The sequence below is a fragment of the Myodes glareolus genome, chromosome 20 (genome assembly GCF_982192425.1).
Source record: "Myodes glareolus chromosome 20, mMyoGla1.1, whole genome shotgun sequence".
NCBI classification, from domain to species: domain Eukaryota; kingdom Metazoa; phylum Chordata; class Mammalia; order Rodentia; family Cricetidae; genus Myodes; species Myodes glareolus.
In genome coordinates, this window is record NC_142045.1 from 26246317 (window position 1) to 26267052 (window position 20736).

At 39.5% G+C, this 20736-nt stretch overlaps 3 protein-coding genes across 14 annotated transcripts in view; 2 read left to right on the top strand and 1 right to left on the bottom strand.

Moving 5' to 3' along the window:
• Positions 1–7781, top strand: part of P2ry12 (purinergic receptor P2Y12) — a 41436-nt gene extending 33655 nt beyond the window's left edge. For all 4 annotated transcript variants that reach the window (XM_085676488.2, XM_085676489.2, XM_048424637.3 and 1 more), the window contains 2 exons: positions 3970–4133; positions 5775–7781. In XM_085676488.2, coding sequence (XP_085532614.2) covers positions 5786–6829 — 1044 coding nt within the window. In that variant the 5' untranslated portion in view covers positions 3970–4133; positions 5775–5785 and the 3' untranslated portion in view covers positions 6830–7781. The remainder of the gene's footprint in view (positions 1–3969; positions 4134–5774) is intronic.
• The window catches only part of Med12l (mediator complex subunit 12L), a 316360-nt gene that overhangs the window by 68018 nt on the left and 227606 nt on the right, over positions 1–20736 (bottom strand). The window lies entirely within an intron of this gene.
• Positions 15949–19182, top strand: P2ry13 (purinergic receptor P2Y13). Of its 2 annotated transcripts, none has more exons than XM_048424642.3 (2): positions 15949–16055; positions 16446–19182. In XM_048424642.3, the coding sequence occupies exon 2, from the start codon at positions 16449–16451 to the stop codon at positions 17454–17456; it is 1008 nt and encodes a 335-aa protein (XP_048280599.3). In that variant the 5' UTR covers positions 15949–16055; positions 16446–16448; the 3' UTR covers positions 17457–19182. The 2 variants fall into 2 exon arrangements, with proteins under 2 accessions (XP_048280599.3, XP_048280598.3); XM_048424641.3 differs by having other exon boundaries at positions 15958–16055; positions 16449–19182.

Sequence of the window (20736 nt, forward strand, 5' to 3'; positions counted from 1 at the left end):
TAATGGAGTTGGTTAAATTATGGTCTGCTCTCAGCCATCTTCATTTCTTTAAAATTAACATTAAGAATCATTGTCAAAATGTGTGTGCTGTTAATGTGCATGCCTTACAGTGTGGGACAATAGAAGGGGAGGTCATCAGAACGATGTGCTCGCCTTCCTCTGTTCTAACGTTCTGACGTCTCTATAGTGATTCAATCAGCACAGGGTATTAGAACGAGTTAACAAGTAAGGGCGGGTCTTTGAGAAGCACTCTGAGCATGCTCCTTTCCTGTAACACTTACGATGAACCGATGGATTATCATATGCAATGGTCCTTATGGAACGATTCGCAGAAGTCACACTTTAACTGTGTATGTCTGAGTATTCAAGTGGAAGTCCAGCATGTATCACAGTGTACAGAACACAATGCCCCACCTCATCTCCAAGAAAACAGTAAAAAACCAAGTTTTAAAAACAAAGTATTCGGGACCAGGAATAAAGCTCAGTGTCAGAGGATTTGTCTGGCACCTGGAAGGACCTGGGTTCAATCCCCAGCACAGCATGGAATGAATTAACAACCATAGGATAGAAATAAAAACAAAGCAAGCACTTACATCTTCAAATGCAAACTATTCAAAAATATTTTTTTAAAAAAAAACCCTTAAAACTGCTTTAGGAAATGGTGTCTCTCACTATAACCACATAATTCTGTTCAGGAAATAACTCAGACAAATGTTCCATCAGTATTGTAAGCCCTGTGCTACTAGAGAGAATGGATGTGCACAAGGCAAGGGGTTGTGTTACTAGAGCAGGAAAATTGGCAGTTTCTTTTCATCAGGAACTAGGCCTAAACGACAATACCTTTTTTTTTTAATCAATCAAAAAAACAGACAACATATTTCTGAAGGGAATGTTTGTTCTCCAGTAGCACAGAGTTCATGATACACTATTTCTCTTCTTTTAGGCAAAAACAAGGCTGATAGATACAAGACATGACCTTTTACTTGCTAAATATTTCCAATGCCCAACACTACTTATTTTTTAAAATTATATTTATATAACCTAAATTGCTATGGGGAAAAAAACCTAAGCTAGCTAATAAGAGACATGCTCTGGTATAATGTACAAGTTTAATCAAAAAAACTCGCTGGTACCAAAATGATAAAAGTCATTAGAATTGAAAGACTCCAAATATAACCAAATATCTAATTACATCTTCATTCTCCTGCCCAAACCTAAATGCACATGGACCACATGCACTTTAAGGAATGGCCTCCTAGGCTCAGAGCAACGCTATATGAAATAAAACAAATTTTAGATGAACAAAAAGTATTACTCTCAATGGATTTGGCAAAATAATTAAACATTTAAAATAAAAGTTTTGCTCAAATTTCCAAATTATCTTGAATATAAAATAAATTAAATTTCATTTGCAATAATACTATCACAGAGTGTTGGTGATGGTATTGTTTACTGACAAGAGGAGGAGGATGTGACCAATTGATTATGCTACATGATAACACAGAGATTTTCTAAATTGATTTTACTGAGTTATACATTTTTCTCTGCTTCACTCCCTTCCTCCCCTCTTCCTTTCAACCCTCCCCCATGGTCCCCATGCTCCCAATTTACTCAGAAGATCTTGTCTTTTTCTACTTCCCATGTACATTAGATTCATGTATATCTCTCTCAGGGTCCTCATTGTTGTCTAGGTTCTCTGGGATTGTGAATTGTAGCCTGGCTTTCTTTGCTTTATGTCTAAAAGCCACTTATGAATGAGTAATATGATATTTGTTTTTCTGGGTCTGGGTTACCTCAATTAATATGATGTTTTTTAGCTCCATCCATTTGTCTGCAAATTTCAAGATGTCATTATTTTTCAAGATGAATAACAACAGAATTTTAGGATGAGACACTTTCCACCTAAATATCTAAGTGACTTTCATAGCTAGGTGACCAAAGGGGAAATTGGTAGTTGTCCCCAATAAGAAAATATGACAAGGTTTAGAGAAAAGTGTTTGTGGTTGTCACTTAAAATCTGAGGAAAGATGAAACAGGCTGAGGTCTTTTTAGTCTTCAAATTACTACTGAGAATGTTCCAAGGATTTGAAAATCTATATTCTTCAGTAAGAAAGCATAGCTTAGGAATCATGAGTTGATTTTCTTTTAACCTGGCAGGCTGATTCACTGAAGGCAATCTAGAAATCTCCTTCTGGAAACCTGTTTTAACAGAGATCTCAGAAACAGTATAAATATCTGAGAGTTTATAATTGGGTATAAAGGCAAGAAGAGTGCTTATGTAACAAAAGGCAGTGCGGTTGTGTGGTTCTCACTGGGCCCTGGAGAGGAAAGAGACCAGAGATGGCATGGGGGAAGAGTCTCAGGAGCAAAGCATGCTATGGACGAGACAACGTGGCTTGGGATGCAGTTTCCAATTAACCTGACTGCCCTACTCAGTTTCTTTCTTTCAAAAACTGATCACAGAATGAGTACTGGCCGATAAAATAAATGTGGGTTAATTATGGCAGTGTAAAAAATCAAATGTGGGCAATTATTATCTCAAAGCATAAAGCTCTTTTAACAAAGTATTTCAGACACCCAAATCAGCAAGTAAGACCAGTTTAATTGACTTTGCTTATATGAAGGTAAGAAAAACCAAGTAGACTTTTCAAAAGTCTAAAATCAAATCAATACTTCTTTCTAGGTGATGAAAATACTGCACTTAGTATGCAACTGAATGATGCTGAAGTGAATGAAATTGGTGGCTTGATTTCAAATTTTGGTGGCAATAATAGTCCTGTGTCTATTTAATCCAGTGGTCCTCACGCTTTAGTGTGCCTGAGCGTCACCTGGAAGGAAGGTTAAATATAAATGGGGGTCTCTGGTTCATGGAGACTAGGTACGCTCCCTAAATGCACATTCTAAATCAGTGTTCATTCAAGTGATGCTGAGGTGCCACGACACACTCCCAAACCATTAAATCAATTTAACAAGTATACACACACTCAAAATTCAGAATTGTAGAATATGTCTTCTTAGTAGAGGCATCTACCCAAGGAATTTTACTGCTAACAGAAAGCCATTTCGGTTGGAAATATGGCACTTGTGCACAACGCATGCTCTTTATCTCCAAATGTAGGAGCCAGAAATATAAATGTAAATATGAAACAGTAACAAATTTATCCTACAATTTCACTCCGAGTGTTATCTTTTGCCTGTTTTAGTATAAAATTTAAGGAATTACATATAATAATGATACAAAGGTGATTTAATTTAATATAACCATTACCCACAGGCTCAATACTAAAAACCAAAAAACAAAAAACAACCAAACAAAAAAACCACTGTTCATTGTTTAAGTTTTATTCAGAACAACCATGGAGGCTGTTCATGCAACCAGCCTGGCAACGGATACAACTGTTTTCTTTCCTAATATAATTTGGGAGTCTGGTAATTTATAATGGGATGATGCTGTTTTGCCCACAAAGACGTTAATCAATCACAGATTTTAAGTAATGTCATTATGAACCAGGATAAAACAAGAGGCAAAAGGCTTACCATCCCCAAGGAAGCACACGTTTCGAGATAATAGAATTACTTGTCAGCCAGTAACACATCACCCACTTTGAGCACACTATGTTTGCAGGTGAACAGGCATCTGAGAAAGCAAGTCTGCAACCTTCCCCCGGGACCAGATTTAGAAGACTTCATCTCAACTTGAATTTATCATTTATTTGCATGGAAAATCCCCCTCCCAAAAACACTCCACCTTACTGATTCTATTACAGGTTTTAGAAAAAAAAAGTCACAGTATCTTATATTGGTTTTAAGAAGATGACTTCTCAGCCACCTTTGCCCCATTATTTCCCAAGAGATAAAAGCAGAAGTCCTGAAGCCAGACAGATTCAGTGTCTGTACAGCTTTGAATGTGCAGGGGAAGGTAATTTCTCACTGGGATGTTCTTCCTTCCCCCTCTCCCTTTCTCTCTAGAACACTCAAGACTGCATTGCTGAAAACTCAGCAGATTCTCTATCACAGACAACATCGGCAACTAAACTAAGTGCTGAGGGAAAACACCAGAGGCCGGCCTGCAAGTTCTACTAACTAGTATTACTGGAGACACCCCAAACCTTCAGAACCAACGGGATAACCAGGTAATGTTACATTATCACTTGACAGATTTGTACTTATGCTATGATGTATACGCATGTTTCCCAAGTTTGTAAAATTGAAGACCTTATATAACAATTAATAAAATGAGAAGCATCAGTGTGAATAACATTAAGTTAATAAAAAACTAAGATACTGGTCTTAGTGGCATGGGAAATTAAGTTCTTCAATAAAAATATGCCAAAGCATGGATAAATGTTGATGTTTTGACTGTAAAATGAAAATTAAATATAAACAAAGGAACAGGATTTCCCAATGTTAGGAGATTTGTTAAATAATTTACCTACAATGTACGATGAGCCTTCCTAAGGTAGAATTTCCAGAATGATCTAGGAATGGACAAGCAAAAGGTACCAGTGAAGGCCAAGAGAGCTGAAGTCAGTGGTTTGCTTTCACCTCTGAGGTGCGGAATAAGAGGTCCTGAGGTGCTGAGAGCTGAGGTCATACTCCCGGTGATAGTCTTAACTGTGTATTTTTTCAGTAATTAAAGGATTCCATTGACATTTGGAGAGAATATCTGCTATCTTAATTTATCATGTTAGAGCTTATATAAGAGTTATATGGGGTTTTAAAACTGTATTGGAATATGAGGAATTCTGCTAATTGAAAAATCATTTTATTTGTTTGATGGAAATTTGAAAATCTTTAAACTCCATCTTAAATTTCTAGTTAGATGCCATATATAGCATCCAAGTCAACTGGCTGATGAGTCAGCTCTTCCCTGAACTGTCAGTTGTGGGATAACCTAGGGAAGCAGATGAGGACCAATTTCTGCTATTTTATTTTAGCTACCACTAAACACAAATCTGAGAATGACGCTCTGGCTGCTTTGAGAAATAACAAGTAACTGTCACACATACAAAGGCTGCTTCCGCCTTCTATTATTGTTACTGTTTTAGGAGTCACACTGAATGATAGTCAGAAAACATAAACGAACTCCAAACACAATGAACAACTTGAAAATGAGGAATAAATGGGACAAATACTCTAAAGTAAATAATGAGTCTCTGTAAGGCTAACACTTGATTGCATGGCTGACTGAACACAGGCAGCAACATTTCCTAGTACACAGGAAAAGAATTTTGGATTTTTATTTTCTTTAATTTACTACTTATTTAATTGAATAAACTTCCCAACAGTGGTTTCAAATCAAATTCTTTGATTGGGATTGCATTTATACTTCTAACTCATAATCAGTCACTTCTCCATTTAATTCATCAATGATACTAAAGTATGAAACCAGGAATGTGGGTACAGAAGAAAGGGGAGCTGTAATCAGAAAAAAAGGCTACAGGCTTGAAAGCAAAGCATTGCTACATGCCTGTCATTGGGCTTTCCCATATAAATAGAGGAGGGCAGACACCAAGGTGACAAACATTCAACCAAAACAAACACAAGGCTCCCATAACACCACACAATGCACTCCACATCATTTTAATTTGCTAGAGACAGAATATTTGTTTGCATGGAATATTCAGGAATTCAGTTTTCTCTTAATTCCTACCAACGGCCACCATTAAGATAAAACTCAAGCTTTAAGCAAGGTTATACTTCTGAACGTTGTGTATAGAGGTAACAACCAAACCTGTGACTAAGTGTAACCTCCCCTACTCTCTCTACTCTAGGAACTAGCACAATGGAGATGCCTACTATGAACACCACCACAGCCAATAGCACCTTCCCACCCGAGAACGGCACCCAGTGCAGCAGAGACTACAAGATAACCCAGGTTCTCTTCCCGTTGCTCTACACCGTCCTGTTTTTTGCCGGACTCATCACAAACAGCTTGGCAATGAGGATTTTCTTTCAGATCCGCAGTAAATCCAACTTCATTATTTTTCTTAAGAACACAGTCATCTCTGACCTTCTCATGATTCTAACTTTTCCATTCAAAATTCTTAGTGACGCCAAACTCGGAGCCGGGCCTCTGAGAACCTTGGTGTGCCAAGTTACCTCAGTCACATTTTATTTTACAATGTATATCAGTATATCATTCCTTGGTTTGATAACCATTGACCGCTACCTGAAGACCACCAGGCCGTTCAAAACTTCCAACTCCAGCAACCTCTTGGGTGCAAAGATTCTTTCTGTTGTCATCTGGGCCTTCATGTTCTTACTCTCATTGCCTAACATGATTCTCACGAACAGGCGGCCAAAAGATAAGAACATCAAGAAGTGTTCTTTCTTAAAGTCAGAGTTTGGTCTGGTCTGGCATGAAATAGTCAATTACATCTGTCAAGTCATTTTCTGGATTAATTTCTTAATTGTCATTGTTTGTTATAGTCTCATTACAAAAGAACTCTATAGGTCCTATGTAAGGACAAGAGGTGTAGGCAAAGCTCCCAAGAAAAGAGTGAATGTCAGAGTTTTTATCATCATTGCTGTGTTCTTCATTTGTTTTGTGCCCTTCCACTTTGCACGGATTCCCTACACCTTGAGCCAAACCCGGGCCGTCTTTGACTGCACTGCTGAAAATACTCTGTTCTATGTGAAGGAGAGCACCTTGTGGCTGACGTCCTTGAATGCCTGCCTTGATCCATTCATCTATTTCTTTCTTTGCAAGTCTTTCAGAAATTCCTTGAAAAGTATGCTGAGGTGCTCTAATGCTATGGCACACTCTGGAGACAACAAGAAGAAAGGACAGGAAGGTAGTGACCCAAGTGAGGAGACCCCAATGTGACACATGACCTCAGGGGCTGTTTCACTCTGCGGCATTCACACTCCTCCAAGGAAATCACCACACAAAAATACTAACATTACCTTAAAGAAAGCTGAGCTAATGACTCTTTAAATAAGCAATAAACTAGGGAAATAATCATCTTCTTTCACACACACACATACATGTATATGTACATATGTATGTATATATATGTATATATATGTATATATATATGTACTTATACATATGTATGCCATCTTAAAACATAAGGGGAAAATCCTAATCTTCAGGAATATAGTAAAAATAAACTGCATCCTATTGTTACACCGCAAGCAAACCCACAAAGAATTAGTAATTTACTTAGTTTCTGCAAAATTATCAACAATGAAATGCAATATCCACTGCCATTTTAAAATGCATTACCAATCAGTATTATTTTTGTAATAAGTGAAGATCTATGTTCGATCTGATACATCAAGTACAGTAACTATGGACTTCTCATTTATAGCAACAAAGACAAGAACAAACCCATGGACGCTTAAACCAAATGAAATGATATTGTGGGTGAGGACTGAATTAGTATAAATGCTCATTAAGATGGGAGAGGTTTAAAGATGTATCTTTCCATAAATAACAGACATCGTAAATAAAACCATTAACTTAAGGAATGAAACTTTCATAACATTCTAGTATTCTTAAGAAATATATTACTACTTCCTTAACACTAGAGATAGTAATTTCACTAAGACCCTGAGTTGACTCAGTACAGCGCCATCATTGGCACTTAACCTTTGTTAAATGGCTTTGGAAACGCCTGCTGCTTGAATGAAAAAAAACACTTCTTAGTAAGAGAAGTGAGTAAATATAATTACCAAAATGCATCTCACACTTACCAATAAGAAAGCGATCGAACTGTCTGACATTACCTGTTTGTAATCATGTGTATAATAGTAAAGATTACATTTATTCTGTACTGTTTTGTTGGAATTTATTTGTTCAAAAGTTTAGCGACAACGGCTCAACCTTTGTCTCTTACAATAATCAGCGAATGTGTTTGGGAACTGCAGCCAGCACAGCTTTATTCCGTATTATTCTTCAGTCTCTTTAGGAAATCTCATCACGACTTCAGGTCCTCACATAATTATAAAAGGGATGAGATGTGGAGTCAGATAGCATGTATCTCATAGTTGCTATTTTATTTTATTTTATTATTAGTAATCACCACAGAACTGGCATATATTTATTGGGTATGGTGTGACACTTCAGTTTATGCATATAGGCAATAATGTCCAAACTGGGGCCATATTTAATAGCTTTAATATAAACAAAATATCTAGTGTGTGGAACTTCAAATCATTTGTCTCAATTATTAATGCTCCTTAGAGGTGATTCTCCAACAGAAGAGGGTACAGATTAAGAGCATCTATAAATAGCATTAAAGTAAGTGGAAAGGGTGCACTATAGACAGGGCTGTTGAACTTCAATAATGTTTTCCAAACCCAACCTAACTTCTCAAGTTACATTGTGGTGCTAAGCTAAGGACATGTAACTCATAACGTGGCAACTGCTCCCTTCCCACACCGGCCCTGCTACGGTGTGAAGCAGACTGGAGATGGAGGCAGAGACTATGAAAAATGAGCACACGCAGGCAGTGGACACAGCTCACGGGGGGGGGGGGAGAAGGAGAGGGAGGAAGAGAGAAAGAGAGACAGAGAGAGAGAGAGAGAGAGAGAGAGAGAGAGAGAGAGAGAGAGAGAGAGCAAGCTTTTGCTTAGCAAGGCGTGGGATCCAGCTCCATCTCCAGCAGTGTAATCGGACAAGGGCAAACCCTGCGTAACAGACTGCAGAAGACACAGCTATTGTCGTTTCTGCCACAATACTCCAGCCTCCCACTAGAGCACCCTTTCATGTTTTATAAGAACAGCAGAATGTGGGTAACAGAGGAGAATCTCGCGGTCAACCCTCTCCATCAAACTTTATTTTGCGTGCGAGACAAATGAGGGGCAACAGCACCCCCCAAACTGTCCAAGGGTAGAACAGGGAGTGTACGAAAGCTCTTCCTCGGGGTCCCACGAGTTCAGTGTGAACATGAAGAGGAACTGCAGGGGAACAGACTACCTGAACAATCCTTTTGTGCCTAGCCGAACTCACTGGGCTACTTTTCTACAAAAGACAGACAAATAATGCTGTTAAGATTATGACATTTTAACAACAACAAGAAAAAAAAACCCTGCAGGATATTTGAAATTACCTATGTTTTAGAGTCATGAAATTTTAGATTAAGCCCTAAATCACACTGTTGGGTCCCTTTACTGAAAGGCATTAGGCACACATACTCCTACATCAGTGAACCCTAATTTAAGACAGTCTGAGAGACAGGCGTGGCTTATGCCTAGAACCACAACTCCAGTGGGTAAAACAGAGGATCATTTCAAGTTCAAGAACAGTCTGGTTTACATAGCCAGTTGCAGGTCAGCCAGGGATAGAAAGACAGGTCATTTCAAAGTAAAATGAACTCCCCCAAGTCAACAGTCTAAAATGTCAGTATTATCAAATGTCTGTCTACACAGACCGTGTCACCATCTCCAGCTGCAAATACTTATATATACATAACATATACAAACATCACGTCTCCAATTCATTTTTTTAAAGTGAAACCAGATTTGGTATATGTGAACAGCTGAAAAGATGAGCCCATGCAATGTAGTCCTGTCCCATAGCTCAGTGGCTTAGGAGGCCTGAGGATGCTAGTGGTTTCTCACAGAAAGCATTTGAAGCAGGCCTTCCAAATCACAGGTCCTGCTTACAGATCCCAGCTCGCCACCTGTTTATGAGAGGTCTGTGGTCTGAAAATGTTTTATATATATATGTATATATATATATGAATAAATTCCATGTCACATGGAATGTGTAGGAAATTAAAATTCCAGTGTCCACATAGAGGCTTCCCAACAGCACAGCCACACTGTGCAAGCTATATATCTAAGATATTCATGCCATAATGATAGAGTCGGGCTGTGGGAAGAAAGACCACAGCCTGAATCACTAAAAACAAAACAAAACAACAACAAAAAGAAAACATTTGCCCTTAAAAGAAAATAGAATCTGCCAGCCCTTGAATCACCACTTTCACAAGAGAAATAAAGCATCAGAGATAAAACCCTCTTGCCACATATTCAGGTATTCCATAGTTTGTGAGCAATGGCCACAGTGGGATTAGAGTTGCCAGTGGGAACTGAAGACGTGGAAATACAATTGTAATTGTAATCACAATCACTAAGAAATGGATGGATTTTGCAAAATGGGGAGGGCATTAGAAGGTAGCTTCTAGAAGGAAAGAATATGGACTACATGAAAATAAAAGGAAAATGTCTTTATAATATAAATCTATGTTTATATGGCACAGTAAGTTTTACTTATAATTTTTTAATTGACTTAAAGTATTTTAGTAAGAATTAGAGAATGAGGCAGTTTCTACCAGTTGCCGAGCAGGTGAGTGACCCACCTGCCAGCGGGACTGCTACCACCCAATGGATTCTGTTCTTCCAAGACCCACTCTGCTGCCCAACCCTACCCACCTCAACATCCTCCCCATGACCAGCCCATTCCCACAATTCCAGCAGACACCATAGGCCCACATCAGTCAGAAGAACAGCAGCCCCTCCACTGGGCTCCATATTCCGGTCTACAACTCTGGCAGAAGACTTCATCTTTACAGGAGGCCAGGTTGGATTTAGGCACCCAAGGCCCCACAAACATCAGCAGAGATACTGGACTTGAACAGTAGCGGAATCCTTGGCTGCTGTGGCCAGAAGACAAGAGGGAACAGAAAGCAAAGGAACAAAACACCTATCCAACAAAGACAAATGCAGGAATCAATACCTATACCTGTAGTCACCCCAAATCCAGTTGCCTAAACACCAGTGTATGAACACAATCAACAACAGAAAAGACAATATGGAACCACCAAAACCCAGTGACGATAGGACAGCAAGACCTGAGCATTCCAATGCAGCTAGAGCACAAGAAAACAACCTTAACAATAACTTTATGAAGATGATAGAGATGCTTAGAGAGTAAATAAAAAGCACCCTTTAAGGAATCAAGGAAAAGCCAAAAGATCAGAAGAAATCAATAAATCCTTTAGAGAAATTCAAGAATGCCAAGAAAAAAGCAATCCAACAGGTGAAGAAAATGGGTCAAGACCTGAAAATTGAAACAGAAGTAATAAGGAAAACACAAACTGAGGGAACTCTGGAAATGAAGTCTGGGTAAGCAAACAGGAACTACAGATGCAGGCATCACCCACAGAATAAAAGAGATGGAACAGAGAATCTCAGGGGGTGAAGATATGATAGAAAAAATAAATTCACTGATCAAAGAAAATATTAAATCTAAAAGATTTCTAACACAAAACATCCAGAATTTGGGGGACACCATAAGAAGACCAAACCTAAGAATAGTAAGAATAGAAAAAGTAGAATCCTAAGGCACAGAAAATATAGTCCACAAAAATCATAGAAAAGAATTTTCCCAAGCTAAAGAAAGACATGCCTATACAGGTACAAGAATCCTGCAGAACACCAAATAGACTAGACCAGAACAAAAGCCCCCGCACCACATAACCAAAACATTAAAAACGCAAAAGAAAGAATATTAAAAGCTGCAAAGGAAAAGGCCAAGTGATAGATAAAGGCAGACTTATCAGATTTATATCCAACTTCTCAATGGAGACTCTAAAAACCAGAAGGGCCTGACCAGGTGTCTTGCAGACACTAAGAGACCACTGATGCCAGTCCAGACTACTATACCCAGCAAAACTTTCGATCATTGTGAATGGAGAAAAGATATTTCATAATAAAGCCACATACCAAAGTTAAATCAAGAACAGATAAACAATTTAAATAGACATTTGACTCCTAAGAAATAGAAGTAGTAATTAAAAGTCTTTCAAGTAAATAAATGAATAAACAAATAAAGTCCAAAGTCAGACGTCTTCAGCACAGAATTTTACCAGAATTTCCAAGAAGACCTAATACCAATACTCTTCAAGTTCTTCCACACAACAGAAACATAAGGAACATCGCCAAACTCTTTTCGTGTGGCTACAGTTATCCTGATACCCAAACCACACAAAGACTCAACAAAGAAAGAGAATTGCAGAGCAATTTCCCTCATGAACATTCATGCAAAAATACTCAATAAAATATTGACAAACTGAATCCTAGAACACATCGAAAAGATCATCCACCACGATGAAGTAGGCTTCATGCCAGAGATGGTTCAACATATGAAACTCTGTCAATGTAATCAACCATTTAAACAGACTGAAAAAAAAATCATGACCATATCATTAGACGGTGAAAAAGCCTCTGACAAAATCCAACATCCCTTCATGGTAAAGGTCTTGGAGAGATCAGGAATATAAGGAACATACCTAAATATAACAAAAGTAATATACAGCAAGTCAACAGCCAACATCAAATTAAATGCAGAGAAACTCAAGGCAATTTCACTAATATCAGGAACAAGACAAGGCTGTCCACTCTCTCGATATCTATTTAATATAGTACTCTAAGTTCTAGCTAGACAACTAAAGGAGATCAAGGGATATAAATGGGAAAGGAAAAAGTCAAACTTGTGCTTTTTGCAGATAGTGTACATAAGTGACCCTCCAAATTCTACCCAGGAGCTCCTACAGCTGATAAACACCTTCAGTGATATGGTGGGATACAAATAAACGTAAAAAATGTAGCTCTCCTACATACAAATGATAAACAGGTTGAGAAATAAATCAGGAAAAGACACCCTTTACAACAGTCATAAATAATGTAAAATCTTAGAATAACTCTAACCAAACAAGTAAAAGATATGTGTAACAAGAACGTTAAGTCTTTGAAGAAATGAGAGACAATACCAGAAGGATCTAAATTTACGCTTCTATGTTTATGTGGCAAGTGCTTTACCTACTGTGCCATCTCCTATGAATTTGAGTTTTTGGACATATGCTTTCTTTTATGATAGAAAACCTGGTAACTCAATAGTAAGCATTTCAGGTAATACTGTGGATGTGAATGCACTGCCTGTTTCTAGTTATCTGAAGAGAATCTAATGCTGATTCTCATTTCCCAATAGTTCAGGACACCTGCTTGTAAACTACAGATTGTTTAACTAATTATCACTTTCAATTGTGCTAATATGGAAAGTTTAAAATTATTTCACACAATCTAAGGAAAGCACCTCAGTATGTTTCAGATGAAATGAGAAGTCCCTTCTAGGAATACAGGCGTTTCCACTTCAGCTTTCATCCCAAATGACAGCAAACACTTCAACTTTTCAAATCTTACATGATACATGCTAGCTACCTCAACAGATACGCTTTCACTCTGAACCGTGACCCAGCTGAGAAACGCCCAAAAACTAAAAAAAGGAAGTAATGGCAGACGATTCCCATTACACACCACATGGCCCCAGCATCTTCCTGACCACACCCATCGGACAATTGACTTTTCCCACCTTAAACCCGAGTTTGTAGCAGGCAGAAGTACAAGTCTGTTCAAGTTCAAGGATTTGCCCTTTTCCTTTATTACTCAGTGACTCTTGGCACAAAGACCATATAATGGGGTAAAACCCTCCAGATTCATTCTGCTGGTTTCTCAGTGTCCGGCAGGGGGCATAAGGCAGGCTCTAGGCTCAAACCCTAGGGCTAGTGGTAGGTTTGCAGTGGTCCCGATTAACACAGTTTTGGGGAACTGCTTAGTTTCTGCTTTTTAGTTTTTCATCTCTAAAATGGGGCTAAGCGCTATAGATATTGTAAGGACTGTCATAATCATCTCCAATAGCATGGTTATTTTGATTTTATTAGTTTTGACTCTAGTTTCCTTAGAGCACACTAGAATTTTTAATCTTTAGTTTATCCCCACTTGGCAAGCTCTTAAATTATGAGACTATTCATTGCACGTTTTTCCGTTCTTCCTTCCTGGTTTTCATGAACTAAGCTCATAGTACCCCAATCTTCTTTTTAGTTGACTTAAGAAGCTTGCAAAACATCTCCCGCGACAGACATCGTTCTAAGGATGTGACAGATACACCTTCTTTTTCCCCCTTAACTTTATAAAGAAGATGTTGTTGTGTAGTGACATCATAAAAAGAAGGCAAGCATTTCAGAGAGAGAGTAAATAGCTTCCCAAAGGACCAGAAAAGTAACAGGTGGACAAAGACTTGGACCTAAGCCCTCTCTAGATTTGAGACGGCGCTCCTGCAACGCTCTAGGGAGCAGCTCTCAGATGCACCCTTCAAAAGGGAAAACCTTTGCCAACAGATTTTAGCATTTCTGGGAGGATCAGCTAATCTACTGATTGACCAAGGAAAGTACTTTGAAACTCTCATTGAAAAAGAACCAGTGTTAGGGCTAGGAAGATGGCTCAGCTAGTGAAGACCATCCATGACAATACAGGAACCCACATGTTGAAAAGAGAGAAGTGACTCTCTGAAGGAACAACACACACACGCACGTGTGCAAACACATGCACAATAAATACGTATTTCACAAACAAAAGAATGTACCTTTGTGACCCTAGAAATGGACACTGCTGATCAGTTCCTCTTTTCAAAGTTTCCCACATTTGGCATTTTGAAATTTGACCAAAATAGGATTTCCAATTCTCATATTATGAAATTATCCTGTACAGAATTTCCCGTGTTTCAAGTGAACCCTTCCAGACCTTCATTTTTATATAGGATTGGAGGCTATAGAGAAATTAAAAATTAGCTATGTATGCTAAAAAATATTATAGCTTAAAACTTAGTTTGCTAGGTTTTTATCTTCAGGTTATGGTCCATTACATCAGAGAAATCCTAACGTATTCCAGCCAAACAGAAATCTTTTTAAAGTGAGCCACCCATTCTGTAGACAGTTCCCAAGCACCACAGAGCATTCTGTTTTAAAACGAATTTAAGTGTGGAATCTATGTATTCAAGATCCTAATCCCAGTGAAGTAGAATTTTCTAGTCAATCAAACCCGGTAGACAGTTCAACTGTACAGTAAATGTGTAGCAAGAAACATGAAGTGAAACTTGCCATAGACAGCCACACTGCCCCCCTAAGATCACCTAATTTCCTCTTGCCCTTCATCTGTCTGGCAGGGAAGCACACCATCACACACAGTAACTTTCTCTACACTTCGTGAGATTCAAAGGAAACACTGAACAAATCTTGGCCCAGCACTGATTCACAAAATTCTTTAAGTCTCAAGAATGCAGGTGGTTTCCTAAAATGGCTTTCTAAAAGTGATACAGTATCGTCACTCAAACTGGCAATTCAGGAAACCGAAGAAATGAGTGACTGTCATTCTCAGTTTCTTTTCTGACATGCTCTGTGCTAGGCCACCCAGCCCACCTCTCCAATACTCCTATGAAGTCAATGATGTCTTCACACTTGTTACATGTGGAAATGAGATGCACAGATCTTAAAATGTTTGTTTAGGCCGAATACCAAATTATGGATAGGTCCAGGGATAGTAGCTCCCACTTCTTAGAAAAGGTGACACATTATACTCCAGAGACCTGGGGATCAAAAGACAAATGGCAAAGTCTGCAGAAATAAAAAGGCCGTCCCTCAACACAGAAATTTCTTCCAAGCACAGCCTGTAGGGTAAAGAAGAAAAGTATCTGATTTTTAAATCAAGAATTATCCTCCCGCTTGGTTGCAATTTGGTACTATATTCTCCATCATCTAAACTCCTATTATTAGAGATGAGGTATTCAAAAAGATCACTCAACATGAATAACAAAAAGTAAATAAAGTTTGAGAGTGAAGAAACAGCTCAGCAGTTAAAAGCATGTTCCAGGCAGCCACTTCGGGTGGCTCACAATCGCCTGTGACTCCAGCGCCTGGAAATCTAACACCTCTAGTCTCTGTGTGCAGCTGCAAGCATATGCATCCCCCGAACATATAATTAAACATAATAAAATATCCCACATGTTAGGAATGTGGCTGGGTGATGGCGTGCCTGCTTAGCCAATCTAAGCGCTGGGTTCAGTCCTCAGCACACACAAACCAGTAACTACTACTGGCCAATGCTAAAGATAAAGAGGTTCTAGAAAATATGGGTATTACAGAAGCCCACAAGTGAAAATGAGGAAGGAAAGCCAGTATAAGAAAGCAGAAGCTTTACTTCACTAGCTATTCGTGAGTTGAGCTAATGACTGTCACAATACATACAGCCGAGTATCTTCCCAAACAAAGGTCAGTCTCAATTTTTCTTATAAATGTGCTTGCTGTAAAAGGTAGAATGTAGCTAAATTATTTTTTGAAAATCTAAATATAATATTGTATAAACATAGACTATAAGAATAAGGCACTAAGTAATATATGACAACCTACCCTGTCTCTTACGTCCTAAATTGGGTACCGTTATTGCCATGTAATGAGCAGTGGTTACTGTTTGGATTTCAGGAGGGAATAAATTAATGGGGCTTTTAAAGGACCAAAGATGAGATATATGCTCAAGGACAAAAATCAGATCTGCTGAATGTGTTAAATAATGCACTTGATTTTTTTTACAAAAAGTAGTATTTGCCAAGTCACGAGGGCTCTTCATTTTCGTTTGTTCGTGTGCATGTTCGTTTGTCATAGCAGATGCTCGAGACAGCCAACGCCACTGCGATGCAGGGCTTCAACAAGTCCGAGCGGTGCCCCAGAGATACTCGGATGACACAGCTGGTGTTCCCGGCCCTCTATACCATGGTGTTCCTCACTGGCCTCCTGCTGAACACCGTGGCCCTCTGGGTGTTCGTCCACATCCCCAGTCATTCCACGTTCATCGTCTACCTCAAAAACACTCTGGTGGCGGACCTGATAATGACCCTAATGCTTCCTTTCAAAATTCTGTCTGACTCACACCTTGGACCCTGGCAACTCAGAGGCTTTGTGTGCAATTTCTCTTCCGTGATCTTTTATGAGACCATGTATGTGGGGATCATCATGCTGGGCCTCATCGCCTTTGACAGATTCCTCAAGATCATCAGGCCTTTCCGGAAGTGTTTCGCAAAAAAGCCTGCTTTTGCAAAATTAGTCTCCACTCTCGTCTGGCTCCTGATGTTCTTCGTCTCCCTGCCAAACATGCTCTTGAACAACAAGGAGGCCACTCCATCATCTGTGAAGAAGTGCACGTCCTTGAAGAGTCCTCTGGGGCTGGTGTGGCATCAAACAGTCAATCACACATGCCAGTTCATCTTCTGGACCGTGTTTACTCTGATGCTTCTGTTCTATGTGGTGATTACCAAAAAGGTATACAATTCCTACAGAAAGTTCACCGGTAAGGAGGACAGACACAAAAGGGTGGAGATGAAAGTATTCATTGTCGTAGCCGTGTTCTTTGTCTGCTTTGCCCCATTCCATTTCATCAGAGTTCCATACACCTACAGTCAAACTAGTAAGACGGACTGCCGGCTAGCAAACCAGCTGTTTGTTGCTAAGGAAACGGCTCTCTTTTTGGCAGCAACGAACATTTGCATGGACCCCTTAATATACATACTCTTATGTAAAAAGTTCACAGAAAGGGCACCGTGTATGAGGGGAAGAAGGATGGCAGTATCAAGCCAGGAGCAACCCAGCAGTCACACAGACAACATCGTCCTAGCCTGACAACGTTCTCCCCAACATGTTCATTCTACTCCTGGCTTTGCTTCTATTTAAAGATGGGGATTAAAAAGATCATTTACTTGGAGACTACATTTAAACATTATAAAAAAAAAAGTGGGGGGGGAGAACCACAAACATTTTGTTACATTTTATTATCCTAGAATCTGGAAAAGATTATGCACATTTTAACCACACAGATTTATGGACAGACTGAATTAACATTAAGAGGATGTTTATGAAAGCAAATGGCCACTAGATGTCATCTTCTGAAGAGCATTCATGGACTATGGAAAAGATTAATGGGTAATAGGTATGTCTAAAAAATCCTCCCTTCTAGTGACCATCCCACATTCTCTCACACATATCATTCCCAAAACATCCTGGTAACTTTTATCGCCTTCAGAGTGCTGATATTTGTGGGCATACTCTAATAAACATGTACTTCCAATGCCTGTGGAGGAAAGCCAAAGGCAGGAGTTGAAAGAGATTCAGTCTGGGGAAGCAAAGTGGGTGAAAATGATCCCAGGAATCCCCAAAGACTTTTTTCCTTACAAGTACAAAGGGCTCTGCCACATCCAGCAGATCTCCAGAAGAGGCACGTGCTGTGGGCAAAGCCAGTACACAGCCACGTGCAGTCTGGGAGGGGGAAGGTGGTGTCATTCAGCAAAACCTTTCTGGGGAACAGAGTCTGCACCCTTGACCGAAAACAGTTACTTCTCCCACTGTTTGTCTATATACATAGAACCCTTGTTGCTAGTTTGCTGTAATTCTGGACCACATTTTCCAAAGATGGAGTTATTAAAAAGACAGACATGTCACAAATTTTTAATATCAACACACACACACACACACACACACACACACAATGGGCTGCAGACAACCCAGACAGATATACTAATCTTGGTGTGTATACAAGCAAAGGAACTGTTGGCCTGTGGATGGTAATAACTATGTGGGAAGGTTTTTGAAAGCCTGATTCATTTTATTTAGGCCCATATACTTCTCTGGATTTCTTTGTGCCTTAAAAAAAAAAGTAACGTATGTTTTGTTTTGTTTCTTTGTTTGTTTTGTTTTTCGAGACAGGGTTTCTCTGTAGCTTTGGAACCTGTCCTGGATCTAGCTCTTGTAGATCAGGCTGCCCTCAGACCCACTGAGATCCGCTTGCCTTTAATCCCGAGTGCTGGGATTAAAGGCATGTGCTACCACCACCCAACTATGTTTTTTACTATTATTATTATTTCTGGAATTGTGGATGCTGCTACCGGACTTGTCTAGAGAACATGAGGACTCTCCCTCTAACTGAGCTTGCCAAGTGTAGTCTTGGCTTCTCTCTTCACATGGTTTCAGTGACCACAGAGGCGAGGGAACTTATTATGGCTCTGTTAACAGCATTTCCACTCTGTGACCTTTCCACTCCTGTTAACATGCCATGATTATGTCCTCTCTCCACTGTGCACAGAACCTTCCCTCTGACTCACCTTGTAAGTTCCTATGTATAGATGAAACCCCAAATTGCTATTACTTACTCCCTGTAATCTCAAAAGCCTAAGCTACCACTAGTCTCAGCCCCAATCACTTCCTCAACTGTGCAGTATCTCTCCTGTATATCACAATGATTTGTGATAATTTGCTTAATTATGCATCTACTCCTTAAATAGACTATGTAGAGTTTATGGACAGAGAAAATTTCATTGTTCAATTAATAAATGTTTGCTAACACAAATCAAAAGGGGCATTTTTTTTGAGACAGGCTCATACAATTTGCTCTGGTTGTCCTGGAACTCACAAAGATCTGCCTACCTCTGCCTCCCAAGCAGAGTGCTGGGATTACCTGTATGTACCACCAGACCCAGCACAAAGAGGCCTTATTATAATCACTAGAAAATAAAGAGGAAAGAGAACTCCCACTCATTTATCATGGAAAGACTAGGCTTCCAGGGTACATAGCACAGCTCAGCAGTAGAACCCTGTTTCAGGATATTTGATTGCACGGTGAAACCCAAGAATGTACTAATGCAATCAACCTTGGATGGGGGCGGGCAGAGCCAGCAACTAGTTGACAGGAATCAGCCATAGAAAGTTTGGAGGAGCCAGGAAGACAGATGCACAGGAAGGGACTTGGAATTTTCTGGTCTTTTTGGTTTAGAAAGGCTGGAGAGATGCTCTCTTGTGGGGTCTCCAGCCAAAAAGGAAGGTCAGCTGGTTTCTTCTCAGTCTCTCCGAGCTAACAGGTTTTCACCCCAATGTCTGACTCCCAGGTCTTTACTGGTGAACAGACAATAGAGAGAGTGTTAAAAACTGTATTTGGTGGCAGCAGCAGGGCCGGCACGGCTGGGACCGTAAATCCCACCAGGCCTCAGCTTCAGAGCCATAGATGGTAGTTTAATAGTATATTCAGGTCCAGCCTCTAAGATGACAGACTAAAATAAAATAAAATAAACCCAGAGCCCTAGCATTTAAAAGATTCTGGATTTGTTCCGCAGCACTGGGATGGAAAGGAAAGATCTGTAAATGAAAGCTTAGTCTTGAGTTTCCTACAGTTGCTCTTCTATAGCATGTACGCACAAGCCGAGGAAGGATGCCACCCACCTGGGCTACGCTGGACCATGAAGGAGGCAAGGAAAACTAAAGGGTTCAACACTTGAATTTTAAGACTACTGATAAAATGTTTTAGTTATCCATTATTGGGCAAGTCAAACCTGTCATTGAAGGATATTACAAATTCCCAAGCTTTCCTTTAGACTGTTTCTCGCTCTCTCAAATAACACAGTGACATCATCACTTTTATTACACACATCACTAAATCATTAGCACTGTTTCGGAGCACATTACAGACTCACACTGTATGGCACACGACTGTATCCGAGCCACGTTGTTAATAATAATCCTTACTGGGTAGCAAAACCTGTATACTTTACCTCTGATAACAATTTCAATCTCCTCGACATGGACTTACAACTCATATATACAATATGAAGAAGCGTATTTGCAGATATAATTTCAATAGCAAATCAGTCTTTCACAAGTTCCAATACTTCATTCCATTATAAAAGCGGATTGCTCAGTCAAGCACTGTGGCGTAAAACCTGTATAATCCAAACACACCAGAGTCTCTGTGAGGATCACCAATCAGTACTAGCTTCTTCAGGTGGCCTCTCAAAACAGCAGCAGCAGAAGCACGGGCTGTACAAGAAAGCTGCCAAGGACCGAGAAAGGAGGTTTGCTAGTCCTATCTTAAAGTTATGTTCCCCAGGCAAACCACAAAACTGTTGAGGCAAACCCT